The 24,438-nt window shown below is 52.2% G+C and overlaps 2 protein-coding genes across 4 annotated transcripts; one reads left to right on the forward strand and one right to left on the reverse strand.

Moving 5' to 3' along the window:
* Positions 1-5,643: 5,643 nt before the first annotated feature.
* MLF2 (myeloid leukemia factor 2) lies at positions 5,644-21,167 on the reverse strand. Of its 3 annotated transcripts, none has more exons than XM_070620572.1 (9): positions 20,508-21,167; positions 9,393-9,468; positions 9,011-9,137; positions 8,749-8,784; positions 8,069-8,122; positions 7,541-7,669; positions 7,239-7,398; positions 6,437-6,649; positions 5,644-6,192 (listed from the first exon to the last, which is right to left on the reverse strand). In XM_070620572.1, the coding sequence occupies exons 2-8, from the start codon at positions 9,440-9,442 to the stop codon at positions 6,462-6,464; spliced, it is 744 nt and encodes a 247-aa protein (XP_070476673.1). In that variant the 5' UTR covers positions 9,443-9,468; positions 20,508-21,167; the 3' UTR covers positions 5,644-6,192; positions 6,437-6,461. The 3 variants fall into 3 exon arrangements, with proteins under 3 accessions (XP_070476673.1, XP_008512190.1, XP_070476674.1); XM_008513968.2 differs by lacking the exon at positions 20,508-21,167 and adding an exon at positions 10,045-10,275; XM_070620573.1 differs by lacking the exon at positions 20,508-21,167 and adding an exon at positions 10,017-10,234.
* On the forward strand, positions 19,490-24,318 carry PTMS (parathymosin). Its single transcript, XM_070620574.1, has 5 exons — positions 19,490-20,195; positions 23,035-23,106; positions 23,304-23,382; positions 23,525-23,586; positions 23,758-24,318. The coding sequence occupies exons 1-5, from the start codon at positions 20,151-20,153 to the stop codon at positions 23,806-23,808; spliced, it is 309 nt and encodes a 102-aa protein (XP_070476675.1). The 5' UTR covers positions 19,490-20,150; the 3' UTR covers positions 23,809-24,318.
* Positions 24,319-24,438: the final 120 nt, after the last annotated feature.

Here is a 24,438-nt window from a genome sequence, read left to right on the forward strand (position 1 = left end):
AGAAGCTCTTTAGTCTGATGAAGTCCCATTTGTTTATTCTTTCTATTGTTTCCCTCATCTGAGGGGTTATGGTGTCTGAAAAGATTCTTTTGAAACTGATGTCAAAGAGTGTACTGCCTATATTCTCTTCTAGAAGACTTATTGTTTCAGGCCTAATCTTTAGGTCTTTGATCCATTTTGAATTTACTTTTGTGAATGGTGAAAAAGAATGGTCAATTTTCAATCTTTTGCATGTGGCTGTCCAGTTTTCCCAGCACCATTTGTTGAAGAGACCTTCTTTTCTCCATTGTAGGCCCTCAGCTTCTTTGTTGAAGATTAGTTGTCCATAGATGTGTGGTTTTATTTCTGGGCTTTCAATTCTGTTCCATTGATCTGTGCATATGTTTTTGTACCAGTACCATGCTGTTTTGATTACTGTAGCTTTGTAGTATGCTTTGAAGTCAGGGATTGTGATGCCTCCAGCTTTGTTCTTCTTTCTCAGGATTGCTTTAGCAATTCGGGGTCTTTTGTTGCCCCATATGAATTTTAGAATTCTTTGTTCAATCTCTGTAAAGAACGTCATTGGGATTCTAATTGGGATAGCGTTGAATCTGTAGATTGCTTTAGGTAGTATGGACATTTTAACTGTTTATTCTTCAAATCCATATGCATGGAATGTCTTTCCATCTCTTTATGTTGTCATCGATTTCTTTCAAGAAAGTCTTGTAGTTTTCATTGTATAGATCTTTCACTTCCTTGGTTAAATTTATTCCAAGGTATTTTATTCTTTTTGTTGTGATCGTGAATGGGATTGAGTTCTTGAGATCTTTTTCTGTTAGTTCATTGTTAGCATATAGAAATGCTACTGATTTATGTATGTTGATTTTATACCCTGCCACTTTGCTGTAGCTGTTGATTGTTTCTAATAGTTTTCCTATGGATTCTTTGGGGTTTTCTATATATAAGATCATGTCGTCTGCAAACAGCAAGAGTTTTACTTCTTCGTTGCCTATTTGGATTCCTTTTCTTTCTTTTTCCTGCCAAATTGCTCTGGCCAACACCTCCAGTACTATGTTGAATAAGAGTGGTGAGAGTGGGCACTACTTGGGTAAATTTTACTATAAACTTTTTTTAAATCACCAAGGAACTTTCTATTGAAAGGACCCCCATGGTGAATCATTCTGTACAGCACATCAGTATCATTTATGCCGATCTGGATTTTGAGTCCTTGCTCTTGCAGTGCTGCTGGGTAGCTGCACGATGTTCAACAGGTCCCCTCTGTCTCTTAAGCGGTAGAGCAGGCGTGGGGTTGCATGCTACCTGGAATTGTTGCTAAGCTGCCTCGGAATCCTCTCCAACCTTGAGATTCTGCTTTAGTAGGTCTGGGATGGTGATTCTGACCTGCTGCTGCATTTGGGAACATCCAGAGAAGGTGATCTCTAAGGTCTCTTTCAACTCTAAAATTGTTATTTATATCATACACTGGGTTTGCTCAAATTAAGGTCTATATGCATTGGGAATCAGCTTCTGTCCTTCCCTGCCACATTCCCTGTGAATTGGGAATTTCCCCCTACCCCAAATCCAGGATATCTTTTTTTTTTAATTTTATTTTTTTCCTTTTTCTCCCCAAAGCCTCCTGGTACATAGTTGTATATTCTTCGTTGTGGGTCCTTCTAGTTGTGGCATGTGGGACGCTGCCTCAGCGTGGTTTGATGAGCAGTGCCATGTCCGCGCCCAGGATTCAAACCAACAAAACACTGGGCCGCCTGCAGCGGAGCACGCGAACTTAACCACTCGGCCATGGGACCAGCCCCCCGGGATATCTTTATCTAAGTTCACCAGTAGTTTTATAAGAACCTAGCTTTGTTTACTTTCATCAAACCATCTCCCACCTCAGTGTCACCTTGACCTTTCCCAAGGTATTTCTGCTGCCTCTTTTAGAGACTCATGCCCCATGCCCCCTTCTCTCCCATCCTCCAGTTTCATGTGTCCAAATGTTATAGCCTCAAACCCCTCAGACACTTGGTTGGCCTCCTGGCTGGAGAACACTGACATCTGCGAGCTATCCAGATAGCCGATGACAGAACAGAGGAAGGATGGAATGGATTCTGAGAGAAACTAGGGGCAGCACCCTATTCCCATCCAAAAGATACAGTCTTCAGGGAAGAAGAAAAGAATCATGAAGGGCAGAGAAAGGCCAAGGCGCTCTGAATGCTAACCCAGCTCATCTCAGCTCTGGGACAGTCCGGAGTAGGGAGGGCCTGAGCCCAGAGGCGGAAGCACTGCCTGTTTCTCCTGTCTCCCTAGAGATTACTGTTCAAGACCAGACGTTGAGGCTGGGAAGGCTCAGAGCCGTCAGCGCTCTCTGCAGAGGGGGCTTCAGGCTCACCTTCTATAGCAGCTCTGCCAGCCTTCTGCATCGCAGGCCCCTCAAATGCTCTTCCCTCGAGCCATGCCAGTTCCCGCGCAGGCTCTCCTCAGGCACAGAGGCTAATTGAGAGGCTCCTTAGGGGAACCAGCTGCACAAGGTCTTCTCTCCTTGTGCCCTTAGTCACGTCTTCTTACCTCTCAGCACCTCCTATGCCTAACTGTCCCTATCTTCATCTCCCCCTTCTAGCGCAGCCTCACCTGGCTCCCACCTCTCCTATCTGACGACCCCAGTAATGTCTCAAAGGGAGAGAGGTAAAGGCTACCGTTTTTTTTTTTTTTTTTTTTTTTAAACCCTAGCCTAACTGGAATGGCCTGAGAGAAGGAATTCTTGACACTTGCTGTTCCCTCAGCCCCTGGAATGACCCAAGCCCAGGCCCGGGAGCATAAGGGCAGGACAGATACGTGGAGTTAAGTGGATTTGGAATACGTGGGGCTGCGAGACCAGACTACTGGGTTCTTGTGGATCAGCTCCTGATTCTCTGGGTAATCTGTTTCTATGACTTGGTGCTGGGTAGAGGAAGGGGTCATTGTGTAAAGGGTGTTACGAGGACCTGAGGCCCTTTGTTACCATAGGAGGGAAAAATTCCCAAACTGCAAGCAGGGCTGGGTCAGAGTGGCCCAAAACATTTCTGTTTCTACTTGTCTGTGAAGCTAAGACATAAAAAGGGTGAAAGATGATAGCTGGTAGGTGGGAGAACGGAGGGCTGGAGGCTGACTTGAGGCCAGTAAGATGATTTCCAGGTTGTCTAGAAGTATTTTAGGAGCCCTGAGGATGAAACTGGGGATGAGGCTCACCAGAGAGCACTGAAGGAGTAAGCCAGGCACAGAGTAGCTGGGGAGAAATCGGTCCCATGCACTGTGTCAAACGCTTTCTCTGTACTAAGTCAATTCTCCTAATTCTGAGGTTGGAATCCATGTCCCCACTGCCACCAGCGCCTAAAAAGGCCCATTTTATAAAGCAGGAAACTGATATTGAAAGATTAAGAATCTTCCTCAGTCAGAGCTAAGTGGTAGAGCTAGGTCTTGCTCATTCCAGGCTGTATTCACGATTTCACTCCTTTATATAATTCTTAGTCTTCCACCAAGTATCAGTCTCTTCCAACTTATAATTTTTTGGGGTGGAGGAAATAATCCGAGTCTGACCACGTCCTCTGGACATATGTTAGTCCGAGGGCTAGTGGGGTGGCCATTGTAAATGGGGCTGCGCTCAGCTGGAGAACTGACTGGAAATAAAACGTCAGGGGGCCGGCCTGGTGGTGTGGTGTAAGTTCACGCGCTCCACTTTAGTGACCCAGGGTTTGCAGGTTCAGATCTCGGGCGCGGACCTAGCACCACTGGTCAAGCCACACTGTGGCTGCATCCCACATAAAGTAGAGGAAGACTGGTACAGATGTTAGCTCAGGGACAATCTTCCTCAAGAGAAAAGAGGAAGATTGGCAACAGATGTTAGCTCAGGGCCAGTCTTCCTCATGAAAAAGAAAGAAAGAAAGAAAGAAAGAAAATGTCAGCATTCTTCCTGAGAGTTCCTTTTTCCTATTTCTGCTCCCTGGCTCTCAACCCACAAGCACAAAGGTCAGGAAGTGCCAGGAAGCTGGTTCTTAAGCACCTCACTCAGTGGCTGCTGCTCACAACTAACTTCCCAAAACATATCCCTGCTAAGAACTAGTTACAGACCCTAGGAATAAGCACTGGGTTGAAGGGTGGTCCTCACCCAACAGCAGGGAACAGGAGTGAGTTAGTTCATGTGTCTGAAAGCCAGGACCCAAATGGGGGAGCTTGCGAAACACTAGATTGACTCACCTAGATGGCAATCGGGGCAGCCCTTGCCCTGCTCCAGCCCCCACTCAGAACTACACCCATGAGCGTGGGCATTAGAAATGAAATGCAGGTTGAGAGGTTGCCCAGGAACTGTAGCCTTCGATTTTGTTGTTAGAAGGGACGCACACAGCTGAGGTCCAGGGATGTGAATGACCTGTCCAAGACCACATGGCTAGGTTGGTGGCAGAGCTGAACTGAGAACCCAGCCTCTGGGCTCCTTCTATAACTCCAGTGCTCTTTCACCTGCTGCCTCCTCAGGAGACTGATGAAATCTACTCCCACTCCCAGAGTAATTAAGTAATTGTCTATCTGGACAGAACACAGATTACACTTGAAGCCGAGGGCTGTGGATGCTTTGAGTTTCACCATCCACAATTCAGCAACCCAGGTGGAGATGAATTATCTATACCCATTTGACTTCTGGGATTCCTGGATTGTTTTACACATTGGGTTGGTTCCCTTGACCCTGGTCATGCATCTCCACCAGCCCTATTTATTGAGATTTAGTTCCTGCACTGGACAAGGAAGTTAGTGCCCAGTTGTTGAGCTCAACTTTATCTCTGCTCCCTGAGTGACTAGGCAAATCCTCTTGAGTCTATTTGTCCATCAATGATATGGGGGAAATCCTCCCTTCCCTGAGGACACAGAGCCCTGAGGAGTTTTTTGCCTTTGATTTACCAACTGAAAAGATTTTTATAAAGAGATTTTATAAAAAGATTTTTATAAAGAGGAAACATCATCAGACTCTCACAAGCATTTGCCATCATTAAATAAGTTCCCAAGAGGAACCGAGTGACCCATTTGGCTGCACCAGGTAAAGCAAGAGTGAACATCTTGAGAAATCTGAGTACCTCGTGCCCTTCCAGTACTGCTCAGGTTCCAGGTTAGTTCTTCTCTGGTCTCCTTCCCTGGGCTCAAATTCTCAACAACTGGGGGTGGAGGGTTTGAAGAACGGTGCTGACCCCAGGCTGTCTCCTCCTTGGGGCCTGCGTAGGGTTATTTGGGCTCCTTCCTGCTCTGTACCACAAGTGTTCCCATCCACAGTCCAGGTGAGGAGCTATACCCAAGGGACAAGGGGTAGCAAATTCCTCCGGCTCCAGTGAGATATGCCCTCCATTCCCCCTGAAGAGTGAAGTTACGGCAAAAGCAAGGGAGAGAGCCAGCAAGACGGCTGCTTACATTTTCACCCCCCCGCCCGCCCGCCCAGCCCAGCCCAGCCCAGCGAGTCCTGCAGCTGCTGCTCTTTTGCTAGTGCTCTGACAGTCCCACTGTCATTGCCATGAGGTCTGGGCTTGAACTCGAGTTAAGAAGGCCACACATGGAGAAAGAGGGAAGGTAAGAAGGGGACTAGAAGGAGACAGTAGGGTTGAAATTGAACAGAGAAAGGATCAAAAGTAAAGCCAAAATCCCACTTGGTCTTTTTTCCATTCTCCTTTATTCCATAAACACCTAGTTACAAGTTGCACAAATCAAAAAATAAAGGCAGAGAAGGGTGTAGGGGAGATTTTTGTGATGTGCATGGGGTGGGAAGGGAGGAAGGGGTGGGAACAGTCCTCTCCCTCCACACAGCCCTGGATGAGGGCTATGGCCCCTGCAGCGGGGGATCTGAGGAGGAGGTGGGCAAAGCTCCAGGGTAGCTGAGGGAGGGAGGAGGCCCCTAAACCCAGAGCTCACCCCAAAAGCCCCTAAATGCATGGCAGGGGTAGAATGGGGAAGGTGAGGAGGTTCAAAGATGGAGCAGCAAAATGAAAAATCAAGTTAGCGGATACAGGAGAAGTGGAGTCATCATGGTAAGGGGATTAAAGAAGGAAAAAGTAGGTAAAGGGGGCAGTGAAAGGTTCCCCCTGAGACCCCCAGGGAGAGGTGGGGGCCAGCTTGCCTGTTAATTTAATATTAAATGGGGAGTGGGAGTTGGAAAGGAAGAAGTTATTTCAGGGGATGATTTCTCAGCCTCTCAGCCTGTACCTGGAGAGGGAAGAGAGATGAGTACAAGTTAGAAGACGAAACATAAGGAGTTGGGGCTTAATCCCCTATTCTAGTGAGACCATTTTTCTTTTTCCATACCAACTAAAACTACTACCATCAAGGGCAGTATCTGCTGGGCACCTGGCCTGCTTCTGCCTCAGGGCAGAGGAATGTGCACAGCCACACTCCCCAGCCCCCTTCCTGGGCTCGACACCTTACAATCCCTCCCCTCTCAGATACTTACAAGAGAGGCTGAGGGCTGAGGGCCCTCACCAGTCATAGCGGCGGGACTGTCGGGAGGGGGAGTCCTCAGGTCCCTGTATAGCCAGGCGGGGAGGCCCCTCAGCCCTTCGTCCCCCACCCCCTGAAGCCTCATGCCGTCGAAATTCCAGAGGGCGCTGCTGCCGGAATCGGGATGTCTCCCTCCGCCACTCATCATCAAATGCCGCGGCCTCACCTAAAGAGAACAGAGACCAGACATGACACATGTGTACAGCCAGGCTTCTAGAGGCCGATGCCAGAGGGAGCCACAGGCTTCCATGACCAAACAACAGGGCAGAGGCTGAAAGTGCATGTGTGGGGGGCGTGCTGGGGGAGGGCAGCAACTTCTCGATGTAGCCATTCTGGGTTCAACATGGTTCCTGGAGGCCACTAGCAGGCCTAAGGCATGACCACTGGAAACAGAAATCGGGAATGGAATAATGATTTATTTAAGGAGCACATTCCCGTGCACACAATTAAGCATTTAATAAATATTTGTTGATTTGAAGAAAAAAAAAACCAAACTGATCCAGATGGAGAAGGGTAGACTACTACCAATACTTGACTTAGGTGACAAAGTTTGGCCATCCTTGGTGAGGACACTGCTGGCACCCTAAGCTGACAACAAGGCTCCAGGTGAGGTAAGAACATGGGGCTCACCCATAATTTGCCCAAGAAGTATCTACAGAGGTAGGAGAGAAAGCCGGCATCTCCTAGCTCACAGGAAGTGGGCTGGGGCTACTGGCCAAGAAGCCGGAAGGGTGACGAGCGGGAAGGAGGCTCACTCTCATCCAGGTTGATATAGTCCTGCCGCTCCTCCTGGTCCCCTGTGCGGTGGTTTCGTGAGCGCTGGAGGATGTGAGCCCGGTCTCGGATGTGATGCCCAATGGACATCTGCTCTAGCCCACTGTCTGAATCCCGAACAGTCCTCCGAGTCTCCCGGATCTGAGGTGAGGCAGGATACGGCACTGGCTACGCCACCCCAGGACAAACCCCCCGCGACCCAATCCTGAAAAACGAAGCCAAGATTTCTGCGCGTGCCGTTCAACCCCGCCTTCTCTGGGATATGAGAAGCCCTCCCACTCACCCCGCCTGGCGCTGAGCGCATCTCTGATGTCTCTTGGTAGACCTTGGGGGCACCATCACCAGTATTGGAGTAGGAGATGACAGTGGAGGATGAAAAGGTCTGGCAGTTGCCTCCAGCCGTCATGTGCTCCTGGGGAGGAAAGGGTAGAGCAGGACTGAATGGGGAGGGGGGTTCCCCTCTGGAGAAGGGACCCCACACTTCAGCTGCCTGTTCTTGCCCATATCTTTCTCACAAAATGTGAGAACTGAGAAAACATGAAGACTCATCATTACCCCCCAATTCCTCTGAGTCCACAATACGAGAAGGACCTTAAGACACTGAGCCTGCACTGCACTTAGTAAGAGTGCTGCCGCTTCTTCACTCGGGCAGGAGCAGAGACAGGAGCCCAGCGCTCTCTGGGTTCAATGCCTTCCTCAGCGTGAACCCTTCACTAGCACACCCTTCCTCACTTCTGCCTCAGAGGACTCAAGGGGTTGCCAGCCAGCACTGAGAACAGGGCCCGGAAAAGGTATGGGGCAAGAGTCTCACCATGTTCCCAATCATGTCGTTCATCATCCCAAACATGTCCATGAAGCCGCCCGACTGGAGCAAAGAGATGGAGAACAGTCAGGAAAGCAAAGTCGGTGCTCGGACACCATCTTAGTCAGGCACCCACTAGCTACATGGCTGCACTTTCCCTTTCTCTTCTTCCTTCACATCTAGCAACTGCTCTTTCTCACTCCTGGAGAACACGACCAGGACACTGCGTGCTTATCTCCACGCTTCTCTCTCCATACTGCCGCCCTCCTCCTCAGTCAGTGGCTGCCTGGGTCCAATTTTCCTTCTCCCGACTGCCCTGTTTCTCCCTATCTTTAGGAAGCAAACCACCGTTAATGGATTCTAACCTATAAAGGCATGAAACTGCAAAAAAAAGTTCTTCTAAAAACCATCTCGAGTTGGCTCTTCAACTTCACCTCCCTCCTCAAAAGAACAAACTTTGTTAGACAATTACATTTTCCTAATGGGTATGGCTCCTAGAAGTACAGGAGTCAATAAGGTTGCATCTTTAGCACACAGGACTCCACACACAGCAGGCCCAGAGCTCTGTGAACACTATAAAGAGATTCTAGGGTTACCCAAAAAGGCTATTTTAGAGGCACATTTGGGAATAATATCTAAGAGTATAGACTGTGTCCGAGATGGAAAGACACGAGGAGATGAGGACTCACCATTCCCAGCATCCCAAAGGGGGAGACAGTCCCAGCCTACAGGAACAGGTAAGGAACAGGAATTAGACCACATCCTATCTCATTACAATCCCAAACCATGCCCATGGCCTCGGCTGTTTTTCCATCCTCTTCTCACAAAGCCCTTTTTCCAGACCCTTTCCCCACTTCTCGATCACTCCACTTGCTAAGTTAGCTGTAGTGCAAGAAACATCAAGTGCCCTCCAACCTTTTTTTGGCCTCAGGTATATTGCAGCACCATTACCTGCATCCTGCGACTGGCAGGCCTGGTCCCTGGCATGTTGCCATCTGTGATGCTGAGGAAGGGGCTATATCCAAAGCCACCAGACAACATGCGGTTCATATGCTGACGGTGAATGGCAAAAGGGTCCCTGAGGAGTGAGTATACAGTATGGGTGGTAGGAGGGCCAAGGAATCAACACCTCCTTGCCCCCCAAAAAGAAAACACTCATAGAGAAACAGTGGCACAGATGCCTGTTTCCTCTCTAGGTCCGGGCTGGAGCTGAGTATCCAGCCAGTTCCAATTAGTGCCAGCAATGGGAACCCAGATGTCTGTCTGAAGTACTCAGAGAACTGAAGTGGAGTGGGATGAACGCTCCAGAGCATGAGGGGGAGGCAGTACTCACATCAGGAACATGGGATCCTCGGGCTCCACGTCCCTCATGAAGCGGAACATCCTGCTTAGCTCCAGGGGGCTCCACACTGTAAAGATGTAGAGGCTCAGCACTTGGAGGCGGCCAGGCTTTTTGCACACCCGCTCAGTGTAGGGACTCTCAGAGCCCTGTGCCTTAACAAAACTGTAACTGACCCCCCAAACTCCAGTAAGACCCTTCTCCAGGTATTCAGCACCACCCTCTAGGGAGAGAAGAGCTCTTCAAAGCCCTCTATCAAGGAGGGCGATGGAAAATTTTTCCAAGCCTCTCAGTTTTCTGCCTCCCTACTCAGAGCCATCCTCTTCCCGAAGCCTGGCCAGAGCATACTGCCCCTCCCCTGACGCCACTGTTCCGGATGCGAATCCCCAGCGCTGGCCCTCCGCCCCATTAATGACCCCAACCACCCCGCCCCCTCCTTACACCAGCCACTCCCAGGCCTCCCCCCAGGCGGGCCTCACTATCCCCAGCGCGCCCGTCGGCGGCTCCCCCAGCCCCTGCCTTCGCCGGACGCGCAGGAGAGGCAAGCCTGACCCTTTCAGCTCCCCTCATCCCGGGTTTCCAAACCCTGCAGCCCTGCGGGCCCGCTCCCGTCCAGACCCGGCTGCCCGCTCTGCTCGAGGCTCACCGGTCCCCGATTCGGGCTCAGCGGCCCATCCGGCCGGTGTCGCCTCTCGGTGCGCTGCAGAATCGGGGGGTTGTGGCCCGGGACGCGGGATTGGTCCAGGCGTGAGCTCCTCGGCCTCCCGCGCCGCCTCCTCCCACAGCTGCCACCTCCGTCCCCCCCCTCGGCCCACGAAGCCCGAAGCACGGCCAGGCCCGGACGGAAGTGACGTCACGATGGGACAGCCCCCCCCCCCCCCCGCCCCGGGGCCGGGCCGCGGAGCTCCGCCCACTGGCGGGCGTGTGGAGAAGGCGAGGGCGCGCTCCCAGGGCGCGGGGTCGGCCGGAGACTCGGGGACGGGAAGCCTCGTCAGTAACCTGGATTTGAGTTCTGTGGACAGGAAGAGGCTCCCTGGAAGGGCGTGGGGGAGGAGCAGAGGAGTCGGCTCCTCGGGAGGGCCGGGGCAGGGGAGGATGGAGGGCGGTGCGGCACGTTCCCTTGGGGGAAGGAAGCGGACCAGGGGCAGATTCCCATGGGGGAGGGGCGGGCTCCCTGTGGGCGACGAAGTGGGGCGGATCCCTGCGGAGAGCTTTAAGCAGATTTTCGACCAGAGAAGCGCTCAGCCCCGGGAGGAGGAAGGGCGGCAGTTCTGCGGGGGAGGCGCGTTGTAGGCAGGGCGGGGTCCTCGGAGTGACGTAGAGGAGGAGGTGACAGTTCTGCCCTGGTCTAGCTGTGGCTTCGAGAACTCCGGATGGGGCAAAGAGAATGGACAGGGGACCGGCCACCAGATGGCGCTCTTCGGCCAGGCTGGAACTACAGCCCCTTAGGAACTGGCTTTGGAGAGGCTCCTGGAACCCTCAGTTACCCTGCTGTGAAGGGTCGGACTGGGGAAAGGCTCTGAAATCATTCAGTTTAGTGCCAGTCTCCCCCTTTATTTTCTCCAACTCATGTGTCCTCAAGAGCTCCCAATCCTGCACTAATCTTACTTGCCTCTAGTCAGGTAGGTAGGTTAAGGGTCTAAAGTTTGGGAGAAGAAAGGGGTGGAGAGCTCCATTAACCAGGATCACCCAGGGGCGGAGCTGAAAACACACCCAGGAGACCTGACACCAAGGCCAAAGACCGATACTTTGACACACCAAATGTCTTGCATAAAATCTGGCCCAACTGGAGAGAAGGGCCCTCCTCCTGGGTGTCAGGGCATTTGGACTGTCGAAGATGGACTTTAAACCAGACTCATCCAAACTCGAGCTCTCTCTGGTTCTTTACTCTGGCTGCTAGCCATATTCGTGTTATGTAGAGCCTGACAATGAGAAAGACTTGTCCCCAGTACTTCCCTGGGGGAGAAGGAGGAGGGGGTCTCTGGTGACTCAGGAGAAAGTACTGGGAGCAGGGCTTCTCAGGTTTCTTTGGACTTGATCATTATTAAAGAGAGAAAAAAAATAGTGGGAACAGAGACAGATAATTTAGAAGCTGGCAGACTGGCAAAGCCAAAGAAAGACAAAGACAGAATAAAAGGAAATTTGTTTTTCGAGGATATTTTTGGAGAAGAGACTTAGTGAAGTCTTTCAAATTTATCTTCCAGATGGTTTCTCTCTGGACATCTCACCATGCAAGTGCCCCTTTTTCTCTGGCCCCAAACAAAAGCAGCTGGACATGTGATCACATCACCCCGTGAGAGTTCTATGGCCCAGACAACTAAGTGTTAAGTGGAAGCTTACCTTCCACCTTCTCCCTTCTCATAGCATCATGTCCAACCTTCAACAGAATTGGACATACAACTTAGCTTCTTGTCTCCTTGTTTTTTCTTTTTCTGTACCTGGTATCCTCTACCTACTGCCTTTCGGTGCCTAAAGCCCTTTCTCTTCTTCCTTCCAAAATTTAAGAACCTGATATCAGCCATTTTTACCTTTGCATGATTTTAAATCAATGTATTACCTCTCCTAGGAGTATTTCCAAATTACAGCTTAGCTTCTAACTCTGAGACAAAGCTCCAAATCTGGGCTTTGTCTCAGGTTAAAAAGAAATCATTGAATAGGTGGGGATGAAGTAGGAGATGCAAGAGCTCGTTTGCAGAGTCCTCAGAGACTTAGCATATAGGCAGCCGTCTACTTCAGGAATCGAAGGGATATAATTTTACAAGTAACCTTTCTGTCCCCCACAACCAGAGTTTGTGTCTGTCTTCCTTCTCCATCACCTTGCCTTGCCTTTTCTTTCTCCCACCTTCCCTTCCTCCTTTCCTCTCTTCCTTCCTCCTCCCTCCCTTTCTCCCTCTTTCTTTCCTTCCTTCCTTCCTTTCATCTCTGTCCAATGAACTCTGATGAAGAGAAATTCCTGAGTCACTGGAATGTCCTGTAGATGATAAGATGTAGGAGGGAGAGTGGGCCCTGCCAGGGGTGAGGCTTAACACAAGGAGGATAAGGACTGTTGGGAAGGAAGAGAAACAAAGTGGTGCCTATATTCACTGCTCTATCTGATGGAGCCAAAGTCAGGAAGTCCTTGAGAGAGTAGAGCTGGGCCAGAAAAGGGGCCCTCTTTGGATGTGAGGTCACGCATCTGGAGCTATCCCAGAGCAGCTGGATATTGGCACAGTGAGCATGGGGCAGTGATGTGGGAGTTAGAGAAGACTGGATTTCCTGCCTGAGCCAAAGTGAATGGGTGTGACTGAGTGTATGTGTGTGTATATATGTGCATATGTATTGGAGGAGGGGGATACACCCTGAAAATTAGCACTAAGGTGCCCTAGGTAGAGAAAGTGAGTTCTACAGTGCATACCAGATCCAAGGGAGTAACTCAGGAGCATTTTTTAAAAATCAGCTTTTCAGTTTGTTTTTATGTCCACATCCATTCAACAAATATTTATTGAATGGCTACTATGTGTCAGGTATTCTTCCTGGCTCTGGAGATATAGTAATGATACAGAGGAAAATAAAGCAGGGTAGAAAGGGGAAAGAGGAACAGGCAGGCAGCTGCGAGGTGGTGTTGCTTTTTAGGGTGACTAGGGAAGGCCTGACTGATAAGGTGACATTTAAGCAGAGACCTGAACAAGGTGAGGGATAGCTGGGGTGAGAGCGTTCTGAGCAGAGGATATAGCAAGTACAAAGGCCCTGAGGCAGAAGCATGCTTAGTGTGTTCAAAGAACAGCAGAGAAGCCAGTGTGCCTAGACTGATGTGAATGGAGGCAAGAGCAATACTAAGAGACAAGGTCACAGACAAAGAAGAAAGCCAGGTCATGTGGACCTTTGTATGACCTACAAAAGGATCACGCTGGCTCTTGTATGGAGAATAGACTACTGGGGACAACAGCAGAAACAGACCTATTAGCATGCTATTGCCATAACCCAGATGAGACAGGATGGTGGCTTAGAGTAGGTTAGAAACAGTGGAGGTGATGAGAAATGGTCAGATTCTAGATATATTTTGAAGATGGAGCTAACAGAATTTGTTGATGGATGGATGCACTATAAGGGAGAAGAGTCAAGAATGACACCAAGGTTTTTTGACCTGGACAACTGAGTGAGAAATAACATTCTGCTTGCCACACTGTACAGAGTATATTTGGTACTGGTTTGAGAATATATTGAAACTGTGTCTGGCTGGAAGATCCTGACTATGTGACTACACAGGATAACGGACTTGGACAGTCTTACCCTTAGAAGCTAGCAACCTAAAACAGGAGGAGATGTGAACAACAGGAATAAGTGAATTCCATACCTCCTTTGACCATGAGATATTAGATGTTAGTTAGCCCATCTTGAGTAGATATGCTTTTGTTAATGATTGACATTAGTATTGCAGTTTTAAGTCTTAAGAACTTCCTGTTGTCCTTTGATCATTTCAAAAAGACATCCTGAAGGAGGCAGTATGTCTCACGATTAACATGAACATTCAGGATTGAAGTTGGTGCCACCTGTGCGGTAGTTCATGTCAATAAATATTTACTGAGTTCCTACTATGCACGAGGCATAGTGCTGGGTGCTAGGGACGAAAAGACAAGACATGGTCTCTGCCCAAGAGGGTCCACAGCCTAGTGAGGGTGGCCAGCCTGGAATCCATCATAATCCTGTGTTGAAGGCCACGATGGAAAGATATATGTTAAAAGGGGAAAAGTGGTTCAGAAGAAGGAGGGAGAAACTTGGCGGGGCCGGGGGGGTGGTCAGCCAGGAGAGCATTCCAGGCAGAAGATGGGATCAGTGCAAGGGCACAGAGGTATGCCCCATTTGGGAAGAACTATGAGGAGTAAAAAAAACCATGCTGAAGTGAAACTTTGGAGGGAACAGTGGTAAGAGATAAGGCGACAAAGGTTAAAAGGGAACAGACCTTGAAGGGCCCTGTTTGCTTCTGGACTTTATCCTACAGGCCTGGAAAAGCTATCAAAAGGTTTATGTAGGGAAATTACAAGTGTCTGTTTGTATTTTAGATAGAAAGGCAGTTTATGCATTTCAGGAAACATGTTTGGACTTCTACAACATGCCAAGTAGGGAGGTAAGTGCTGAAGATACAAAAATTTTTAAGTCATGATTGAAAACCCTAGTTAATTAACCTTAAAGTCAAGAGAGTGATGTTGACCCCTGGAACAGAGGCAGGACTGGGCTTGGAGAGAAGAGGAGGCACTCGAGGAATCTTCAGAAAGTGGAATGTGAAGGATCTAGGCAGGGCGAGAAAAGGTGGGTCTTGGATGACTCCTTGGCAGAGCGAATAGGCGGAGGACAGTACCTGTAACTGAAATAGAAAACCAGGGAATTTCAGTTGGAATACGTAGGGTTTGAGGAGCTACGGAGGATCCAGGGAGTGATGACCAGAAGGGGACTGGAGTCATGACTCGAGCTCAGGAAAAAAGCCAGCGCTGACGATAGAGGTTTGAGAGTCATCAGTGTTTGAGGCACGTGTGGCAGTGGGACTTAAATCCATGGAAATGTGCGATGGAGTCGCTTAGGGAGACTGTGAAGGATGAGAACAGGACCTCTGAGACTAGAGTCACCTGGAAGGGTCCAGTCAACACTGTCATTGCCTCCTCCTGGTTATAAGTCCTCCCTCAGTCTTTTAGTCTCTGGGCAAAATAAGTCTCTAGCTGTCACTCTTGGTCCCATTTTCCCTGGCCTTTTCATTTTTACTTTCCTCTCCTCTGGGTCAGCCACACAGTCTGTTTAATATGTGGAAACCCTGAACAAACATGCACCTATGGTAATGGAGATGACAACAGTGGCCCAGGTGACCTTCCCCACAGCAGCCAAAGTTGCTCTTGACTTTCCAGTACAGAACACTGAGGATGGAGAAAGGAAAGGAGGTGGAAAAAGAAGAGACAGTTTTGGGCCAAGGTCTAAAGTAGTGCTGTCCAATGTGGTAGCCACTAGCCACAGGTGGCTGTTTAAATTTAACTAAAACTGAATAACATAAAAAATACAGTTCCTCAGTTGCACTAGCCACATTTCAAGTGTTCAGTAACCACACGTGGCTCGTGGCTACTGTATTGGAAAGTGCAGATATAGAACATTTCCATCACAGAAATGTTTATTGGACAGAGCCAGAAAGCAGCTATAAATATTATCTTCCTTCTGAACTTTTTCGAGGGTCTACAAAGGGTTTTTGAAAAGAGTGCACGTGGGAGAAAAATTGAAAAGAGGGCAGTAGAGGGTTGGGCAATAGTAACTATTCTAGGTGTAAAAGTGAAGGAGGTCAGGAAGAGGGTGTGAAGAATAGGAAACGCCAATCCAAGGACCTGGAGGAGAGGTACGATGGTGAAAGCAATTCTTTTTGCTGGGGAGAAAGTTCATGGGGAAGTAGGAAAGCCCTAGAAATTTTGGTTGTGATGTTGATACCATAAAAGACAGACGGTGACCACCAGGACACGAGTAGCTAATGAGAAGATCCCAAGCCAGAGAGAGGCAAGTGGGTCTCCTGGTTGTGGCTTGTGTATTTTCCCAGCCCACTCAAAGAAAGAAGGTTGAGAGGGCTCTGAGATTGAGGCCAAAATGGTGTGTCAGGGCTAGGAAATCACTGATTTATTGACCTCTTCCTCTTTGGTGCCTAGCGTCGTGCTGGGGATTGTGTGCAAGAGGAGACAATCCATCAGGGTGGAGGAACCAAGGAAGGCTGTTTGGAGTTGGGAACAATGGGTAAGGATTTGCAAAATCAGGAGAGATCAGGGAGGCATTCCTGAAAAGGAGTACCCATGGAGATGGGACAGTGCACTCTCTGGTCTGACTGGTGGAAAGACAGTGCTGGGTACATGTCCCTGTGTCCCTTTTCAAGTGGTACTTTGACTGCCTGAGTCTCCCCATGGATTCCTTGAGCTCAGGGACCATGTATTTTTCATTCGGCTTTGTGTCTCCATCACGTAGCACAGTGCCCAATACCTAGTAAGAGCTCAATAAAAGTTTGTTAATGTGCAAGAGTTCAAGCTTGATGTAGAGGGCAAAAAGAAAACTTAGAACGTTTTTTTAGTTTAACTCTACTTAAATGTGAGTAGAATATGAAGATGGATATAGCTTGACTGGTAGCATTCATAATAAACGTGCCCTCGTGTTGTTGTGAAGGTGATTTCTTAAGTAACACTCCTGGGGGCACCATACTCAGCACAAACATGATCAAAGTTATGCTGGTTTAGGTCTCCAGGAAGCTGGAGAAGGGAAGGACTTCACTTAAGAATGAGATGGATGGGGCCGGCCCCATGGCTGAGTGGTTGAGTTTGCGAGCTCCGCTTCGGCAGCCCGGGGTTTCACAGGTTCGAATCCTGGGCAAGGACATGGCACCGCTCATCAAGCCATGCTGAGGCGGCGTCCAACATGCCACAACTAGAAGGACTCACAACTAAAAATACACAACTATGTACCAGGGGCCTTTGGGGAGAAAAAGGAAAAATAAAATCTTTAAAAAAAAAAAAAGAATGAAATGGAAACAATTAGAATTGAACACCTTGCACACAGCAATGAGGTAAAATTTCTAGAATGTCAGGCCAGAAGTCATAGTTTCTAGGGGGCTCCTACCTCCCTTGTTCTCACCCGGCCTCCTCTTTCCCACCTCCAGAAGATGTGTAAGAAGCACAGGTTCCCCATTCAACTAGTGGAGAAATTCTCAGTTGGACTGTGGAGTAACAGAACTCTTGGAATAGGCAAGCCTCCACAAGGCCTCAGAATCAATTCTCTGGGAAGGAGCAGACACAGGCTGGCATCAGTTAACACTGTTGGCCCCAGAGGCCCAGAGACTAACCCTGAGGATGGGGCTGGCTTTCAGCATCCCACTCACTCCAAATTCATCCCAAGTCTACTTCTAGCTTCTTTCTCATGAAGGCAAGACTTCAGGAGACTTGTCTGTTGTCCAACCAGACATAGAAGCCTAAGGGATGCTTCCCCCATGCAGAAAGGGAATTAGATCCAGGCCTCCTGCTTCCTAGATCTTTTCCTCTGGTCCCTGAGGTCCCCAGTGTCCAAACTCTTAGATTCTCAAGGCGTTCCCTTGGGCCTTGGGGCAGGATTCCCATTCCCTGCCTCTCCATCTCCCTGGAATTTTCCACTGCAGCTGCCTCGGCTCCCAGACACCCCTCCCTGGGCAAAATTCCCAGCTCCCTCCGCCTCCCCTTCCCTAATCACACCTCATTCCCACCCCCAGCCCTGAGGCCCAGCCTACAGTCCGGCCCACACCACACACTAATCCTAGTGATCCCAGTTAGAGAAATGGGAGGTCAGGCCCTTATAGAAGGGTGAGAGGGAAGGTCCTAGGCTCTCTCCAGGGCGGGGAGAAAAGACGGTGGAGGGGCTGGTCTCCTGTGGGGCTGGAGTGGGGGGAGTGGCCCTCCTCAAATCCCCATATAAGGCAGGGCAAGCAGTTAGGCTCCTGGATTGGCTGATTCAAATGAGCATTCCACCTGGCAACAGGGTTTCTATTGGCTCTCAGGAAAAATAGGAGGAAGGTGGATGGAGGTTGTTGGTGGCGGTGATTGAAGTGGGGGAGGGGAGTGGAGGTGACCGGAGTGGGGGGCGGTTACCAGGGTAACAGGGTAAGAGCCCAGCAGGGTGTCCGAGACAGCAGGCGGGGCTGGTAGGTGGAGAAGAGGGAAGAGGAAAGGAGGGTGGGAGGGAAAGGAAAGAGACTGACAGGGAGGGAGCGAGACAGGGAGACGCGCGGGGGGGGGGGGGGGGGGTCGGCGAGGAAGGTAAAAGGAGGCGAGAGAGGGAGAGAAATGAAGCAAGAGAGTACAGAGATGGAGAGGGTCAGAGCTCGCTCCAGACATCAGCGAGTGAGTCAGAGAAACAGATTGAGAGAGAGATGAAAAGATGCAGAGTCCGGCAAGGAAAAACCTGGGTGGGGCTCCAAGATTTTTGAGGGGAGGGAGACTGAGAAACTGATAGAAGAATTAGAAAGAGAAATCGGGAGGTTTCTATACCAAGGGACCAAAAGATGGTATATTTAAGCACTCAAATACTAAATGACGATGATTGATCAGGGTCTTTTTTATTAAGATAGTGAAAATTATAAAAAGAGGAATAATGATAATGATCGACAAATATGGGAGGGCACACACACCAAAGATACCCTTTTTCCAAGCCCTAAGCATTCCACCCCATCCACCTTCTGACCTTTAATACACACCCCAGCTCCTGCGCCCTCCTGAAATCCCAAACTTCTCAAAATGACCCAAAGATACTGAGACTGAGGGCCAGCAACTGAGGATGTGTGGAATAGGGTGGGGCTGGAACTCCAGACCTGGGCCCCTTGCAAAGTAGGCAGTATAATCCAGAAAGGCTCGGGAAGATGGCAGCAGAGGAAAGAGAAAAGCAAACAGGGAAAATGTGAAAAATAAGGACCTGAAGAGAAGTTGAGGGAAATCAGCTAAGGATATGGGGCCAGGTGACAGACTCAGATGAGACAAGAACAGGGTTGTCTGGGAGAGAGAGGGAGAGAGATCAGGGTTGGAAAGATAGAAGAGGGCAAATGAAAAGTGGAGAAGAGGTGACAGAAGAGTAAGAGATGTGAGGTATGGATGGTTGTGAGGCAGGGGTCTGGGTACAGAGGAATGAGGAGGGATGAAGAGAAATAGAAGGATCAGGCAAATAAAAGTGAGGAGAGATGGGCGAATAAGAAAGGTCTAAGATGGAAGAGAGGAAAGGAGACTAGAGAACCTGTGACTCCCCTCAGATCACAAGAAAGAGCCAGGAAGGGAGGAACCCGGCAGGGGTCACATATGTCGCCTCAGGCAGGACAGAGGATGGGCTGCCCTTTCTGTTCTTCCGTCCCCTCTCAGGGCCACCCAGAGAATGTAGATGCAGGATGAGAGGGGAAATCCAGCGTGATGTGGAAGTAGCTCTCCACCCTCTTCCTCTTCTTTAAGCTTTTGGTTTCTCAAATACCTGCCCGGCCTTTCCAACTGTTCCCCCGACTCCATCCTTTGGGGAAATCTCAGGGCTTGCGGGGGGAGGGGGGGAGGGGTGGTTCAGAAGGATTCTGGCCATCCCTCCAGTCCGCCCCCAAAAGAGAGACTCCACCACATTCGCAGGCAGTAGGTCGGGATTCGGAGAGGTCCCTCCCCGCAGGAACCCCACCCCTTCCCACCTCCTCGCCCCACTCCTTTCTCCGCGACCGTCAGTCTCTCCATTTCCCCCTGCTGGTCTTGTCCTCCCTCCCGCCTCTCGCGCTCTCCCTCCCCTCGCTTTCATCCTCCTCTCCCCACCTCTCCAACCTCCGCTTTCATCCCCCTCCCCTCTCCTCTCCTCCCCGCTCCCGCCTGCCCCACCCCTGGGAAGCCCCTCCCGTCGGGCAGCGCCGCCTTTATAAGCGGGTTCCCTTCCCGGGGGCGGCAGCGGCTGGTCGGCGGCAGCTCTGCTGGTGCGGGGGCGGCGAGCCGAGGACCGAGTGACCGCGGCCGGAGCGTGCCGGCCACCGCCCGCACCGCCCTTCCGCCCGCCCTCCGGACGGCCGCAGCCCTGCGGGTCTCCGCTCCAGACCCACCCCCGCCCCACCCCGCGCGCCTCTGCCGCCTCTTCCAGAGACCCAGCTTGCTGAGCGGCCGCCGCTGCCGCTGCCGCCGCCGCCGCCGCCACCGCGCCAGGTTCCGGCCGCGGCCACCCTCCGCCGTCCAGGGCCCCTCCGTCCCGGCCGCGGGACCCCGGCTCTCCGCCAGCCCCGGCCCCGGCACCATGTCGGAGAAGAGCGTGGAGGCAGCGGCCGAGTTGAGCGCCAAGGTACGGGCGGGCCGGCGGCGGCCCGGACCCCGCGCGACCCCCGCGCGACCCCCGGGCTCCGCGCGGTCCCGGTGCCTCCGGCCGCCCCCGACGGCCCCACGCTGCCCCGGCGCCGGGTCCCCGCGGCCCCTCTCCGCCCCCCCGCTCCCCAGCCTGGCGCTGCTGCCCCGCTCCGCGCGGCCGCGCCAGCGCCCTCTAGCTTCGCGAGCGCCGCGCGCCGCCCCGGCCCGCCGCCGTCCCCACCCCTCGCCGGCCCGGCTCGCGCGCCTCGACCCGGCCCGCTCTCCGTCCAGCTGGCCGCGCCTCCCTTACCGTGCCCCCTGCGCCGCTCCGTCTCCCTGCGCCCGGGTTCTCCGGCTCCCCCTCCGCTGGGCCCTCACCTTTCCTCTGCTAAGCGGCGCGAGCCTCAAGTGTAAACAGCACTCTCCCGGGAGGCTTCTCGCTCGGCCCCTCCCCTCGAGGCCCGAGCGCAGACAGCTACTGCCTCTATTTTCTCCTTCCCTCCTTGCCTTCCATCTGTAGCCGGATATTTCTTGCTCCGCTCGCCTTCAGCTTCCCTTTCTCTCCCTAGCTCCTCTCCAGCCTCTCCTCCACACTTAAAGAATCTTGAGTTCCTAAAAATCAGAGGGGGGCGGGAATAGCCTTCAGAAACAGCTGGGGCGCAGCATTGCATGGCATTGCCTCGAGCCCTCCTGGCTCTCTTCAGCTCCCTTCTCTGGCCCCCTCCCTTTGCCCTTGCCTCTCTTCCAGCCTTTCTCTAATTTCCCTAGGGAACCTGCTGAGTGTCGCTTTGGGAAATTAATTCGGCCAGGGTTTGGGGGCTGGGAGCCCGACCTTGAGGGGGCTTGCTGAGGAGTAGGCACAGGGGTCTCTCTGAGGTCTGTGAAGTGAGAGGGGGGACCACTGGGAGGAAAGGCGATGAGAGAGAAGGGGCTATGTGTCAGATCTAACAGGGGTACCGTGTGGCCCTCCGGTGGGCTGTGCGGTGGCATGTGACTTCACTGAGTAGGTGTCTTTGTATGTCTGAAATGCAGCGTGTGTGGGCCTGCCAGTGTCAGTTACATGTGTGCATGTGGACATGTAGATGATGTGGAGCCATGTGGCCGCTTTGTGAGTGCCCAGTGGCTGCACTGTGCTCTTGTGCTGTCTCAAGAGTGTGTGCCAGAATGCCCAAACACCGGGCCATGTGTCTCCGGATCGCGTGGGTGCTCCTCTGTAGCTGTGTGTGTGAATCGGTGTCAGCCTGTGTCAGTGCGTGTGCCTGTGTTGAGTAAATGAGGCCAGAGAGCTGCTTAGCACAAGACCTAGGTCACATACCCTCCTGGAAAAGGGATCATGGAAGGACAGTGACCACGAGGACAGGACAGGGGAGGAGAGGGTCCGGCCCCTTGGACTTTGGTCTCTGGTAGGCTCACTCCCTCCCTTGTACTCTCTCCCTCCCTCCCTCCATCAGCCCAGATGGGAAACTCAGGCCAGGGCCACAGAGAGCTGGTCCTGGGGCCCCCAGAGAATGACTGACTAGCCCCTGGCTCTCCAGGCCCAGGATGTAGGGGAAAGCCACCAGGTAGTGGAAATGGCATGCGACCATGTGGCAATGAAATGAGGACAGAGAAATGGCATGAAGCAGCCTAGCTGGAGTGAGAGGGGCAAAGGATGTGTGCTCCCCTTAAAGGGAAGAGGGAACTGAGTGTTCCTCCAGGCCCACCATTCTGCACCAACTCCCTCTCCTACCCCCAATCTTCTTCCAGAAAGGACACACCCTCCCAGGGTGCTCTCCTCGCTCAGAAAACTTCCATCCTCATGGAATCCGATACACAGAGTTGCACACCAACACCAGATCAGATCACACAGACACCCACAGTGTCGCTCAGTGCCTGCCAAGGGGTGGGGTGGGGAGAGGACTGGAATCTAAGCTGGAAGGGCTGCTGTGGTGTCCAGAGAGAGGAGACTCTCTCATGAGCATCTCCCTCTGCCACATCAGAATAGGACATCACGGAGGTGCCAGTTGGGACCTTGTGGTGAAGGGGAGGGGGTGGTGTGGAGGGAGGTCGCTTCCCCAGCTACATTCCCACGCCACCCCAGCTGTAGATCTTGTTTGTCTCTCTCCATCTACTGTGTCCAGTACTCTTTCCTTCCCACTTTTTTTTTATCCTGCCTCACCTGCGTTCCCCCTGGAGACAGGTACTCCCACCCTCTACCACACCAGTGCACACACCACGGGCCATGGGGAGGAGGAAACTACTGGAACTGTTTTGGGGTGGCCGTGGGAAAAGTGAGAGGGGGGTGCCGGGAAGCGTGCTAGAGTGCTCTCCCTGTTCCTGTAGTGTTTGGCCAAGAAGGAGCCTGAGGATTTGGGGGACACAGACAGAGACACAAAGCCTTTCGAAACTGAGGGGGAAGCTGGGAGGGACGCCCAGGAGAGAGTACTCAGGAAAAGGCCCCAGAGGTAGACAAAAGGCAGGGTAGGCAGGGCAGGCCAGGCTGGGAGGGGGTGGGGCATCAGGGCTGCGAGCAGATGGAGGGGATTTGCTTTGCTGAGCTGAACTCTTCAGCCGGTGAGGTTTGGAAGAACCCGAGGGGGGTGGTGAGCAGTTCCCTTGGCCGCCTGTTCCCCCCTCTTCATCCCTTCTCTCTTGAGTCCTGGGGAAGAAGGTGTCTGGTCTCAGCCCCTGGTGGCCCGAAGGACCCTGGATCTCTGTTCTGTCTCTAAGGTGCTGTGGCTACCATCTCCATTTCACACTCCTCTAAGCTCACTGCAGAGGGAAAACTGGGGCTAGAAGGACTTACAGACTGCAGATCATTTGTGGTGAGAGGAAGGTGACCTCTTTCTCTCTTGCAGGACTTGAAGGAGAAGAAAGAGAAGGTGGAGGAGAAGGCAAGCCGGAAAGAGCGAAAGAAAGAAGTGGTGGAGGTGCGGAGGCCTGTGGGGGGTGACCACACCTGCCCACCATGCCCCTTTCAGTTTCCTTCTTGGGGGGCTGCATCCTTCCTTTCCTTTGACCCCTCCCATCTTCCTTCCCCCACCCTTCAGGCCCTGGCAGTGCCCCTTGCCGTCAGTGGGTGGAGGCACACAGCTAGCCTGACACTGTCCCTCTTTGGTCCCCACAGGAGGAGGAGAATGGAGCTGAGGAGGAAGAAGAAGAAACTGCTGAGGACGGAGAGGAGGAGGATGAAGGGGAAGAAGAAGGTGGGGAGGGGCAGGGGAGGCTGGGCTCAAAGAAACAGAGTCAGGGTGGGTTTGAAGACCTGAAGCAGGGCTGAGCAGGACCACAGGGGGTCTCTGCCGGAGCTTCCTGCCCTTCCCCAATGACCCATTTCTGGCTCCTCAGATGAGGAAGAAGAAGAAGATGACGACGAAGGGCCCGCGCTGAAGAGAGCTGCTGAAGAGGAGGTTTGGGCTGGGTTGTGGCCCCTGAGGGGCTGTCAGGGATGCAGCAGGGGCTGGGAGCCCTTTGGATTTGGACGCAGATCCCTGTGGTGCAGGGCGGGGGCTGGAGCAGGGCCGGGACAGGGGGAGCTCCCTCTCCCATTTTACAGCTACCCAACTCTTTTCCTCCCACAGGATGAAGCGGATCCCAAGCGGCAGAAGACAGAAAATGGGGCATCGGCATGAGCCCCCTGCCAGTGGGCTGGGGGTGGGAGGCCCCTCAGGGCCTGGAGGTGGGGTGGGAACAGACAGTGCAGCCACTCTTCACCTGGCTCCTTGCTCTGGGCCCCGCACCAGAGCTGCCACCCTCTTTCTCCCCAGCCTTCTCATGTCCGCCTCTCCAGACACTGCCCCTCCCTCCATCCTCACTCTGCCATTGTTCCACCTCCTGACCTGCTCCATCTGAGCTTCCCAGCTGGTCCCCAATGGCTCCTTTCCCCTTCCTTGCTCTCTTCCTCCCTCCTCCAGCCAATCCCACCCCTCCTGCGGTAGCCTTTCCTTCCTCACCTCTGCATCCCAGCCTCATGTCCTGCCCATCCCAACCCCGCCTGATCCCTGGGTCTCCCTCAGATCCCCTTCTCTCAGACAGCGCCAGGCCGGGGTGGGGCCAGGGTTGGGGCCGAGCCCCACAGCTGCCCCCCTCCCCTCCCCTTTTTGTATAATTTAATAAAGAAACGGTCGCGCTTCTGTTTTTAACCTGTCTCCTGCTTTCCCGGGGCAGAGGGAGGAGGGTGGCTGATGGCACATTCTGTGAGGACCTTTCCCTTCTGTAAAATAGTGGCACCCTCCTACCACACACCCATCAAGAAGACAGGA

Source organism: Equus przewalskii, chromosome 5 (assembly GCF_037783145.1).
Source record: "Equus przewalskii isolate Varuska chromosome 5, EquPr2, whole genome shotgun sequence".
Taxonomy (NCBI): Eukaryota; Metazoa; Chordata; class Mammalia; order Perissodactyla; family Equidae; genus Equus; species Equus przewalskii.

Bases quoted from the DNA above. Each gene is read 5' to 3' on its own strand.
- MLF2 (XM_070620572.1), bottom strand. From the start codon at position 9,442: ATGTTCCGCTTCATGAGGGACGTGGAGCCCGAGGATCCCATGTTCCTG. The intron at 9,138-9,392 runs GTGAGTACTGCC...CTCACTCCTCAG, and splicing joins GAGGATCCCATGTTCCTGAT to GGACCCTTTTGCCATTCACC. The intron at 6,650-7,238 runs GTGAGCCTCCTT...TGTTCTCTTTAG, and splicing joins CTATATCAACCTGGATGAGA to GTGAGGCCGCGGCATTTGAT.
- PTMS (XM_070620574.1), top strand. From the start codon at position 20,151: ATGTCGGAGAAGAGCGTGGAGGCAGCGGCCGAGTTGAGCGCCAAG. The intron at 20,196-23,034 runs GTACGGGCGGGC...TCTCTCTTGCAG, and splicing joins CGGCCGAGTTGAGCGCCAAG to GACTTGAAGGAGAAGAAAGA. The intron at 23,383-23,524 runs GTGGGGAGGGGC...CTGGCTCCTCAG, and splicing joins GGATGAAGGGGAAGAAGAAG to ATGAGGAAGAAGAAGAAGAT.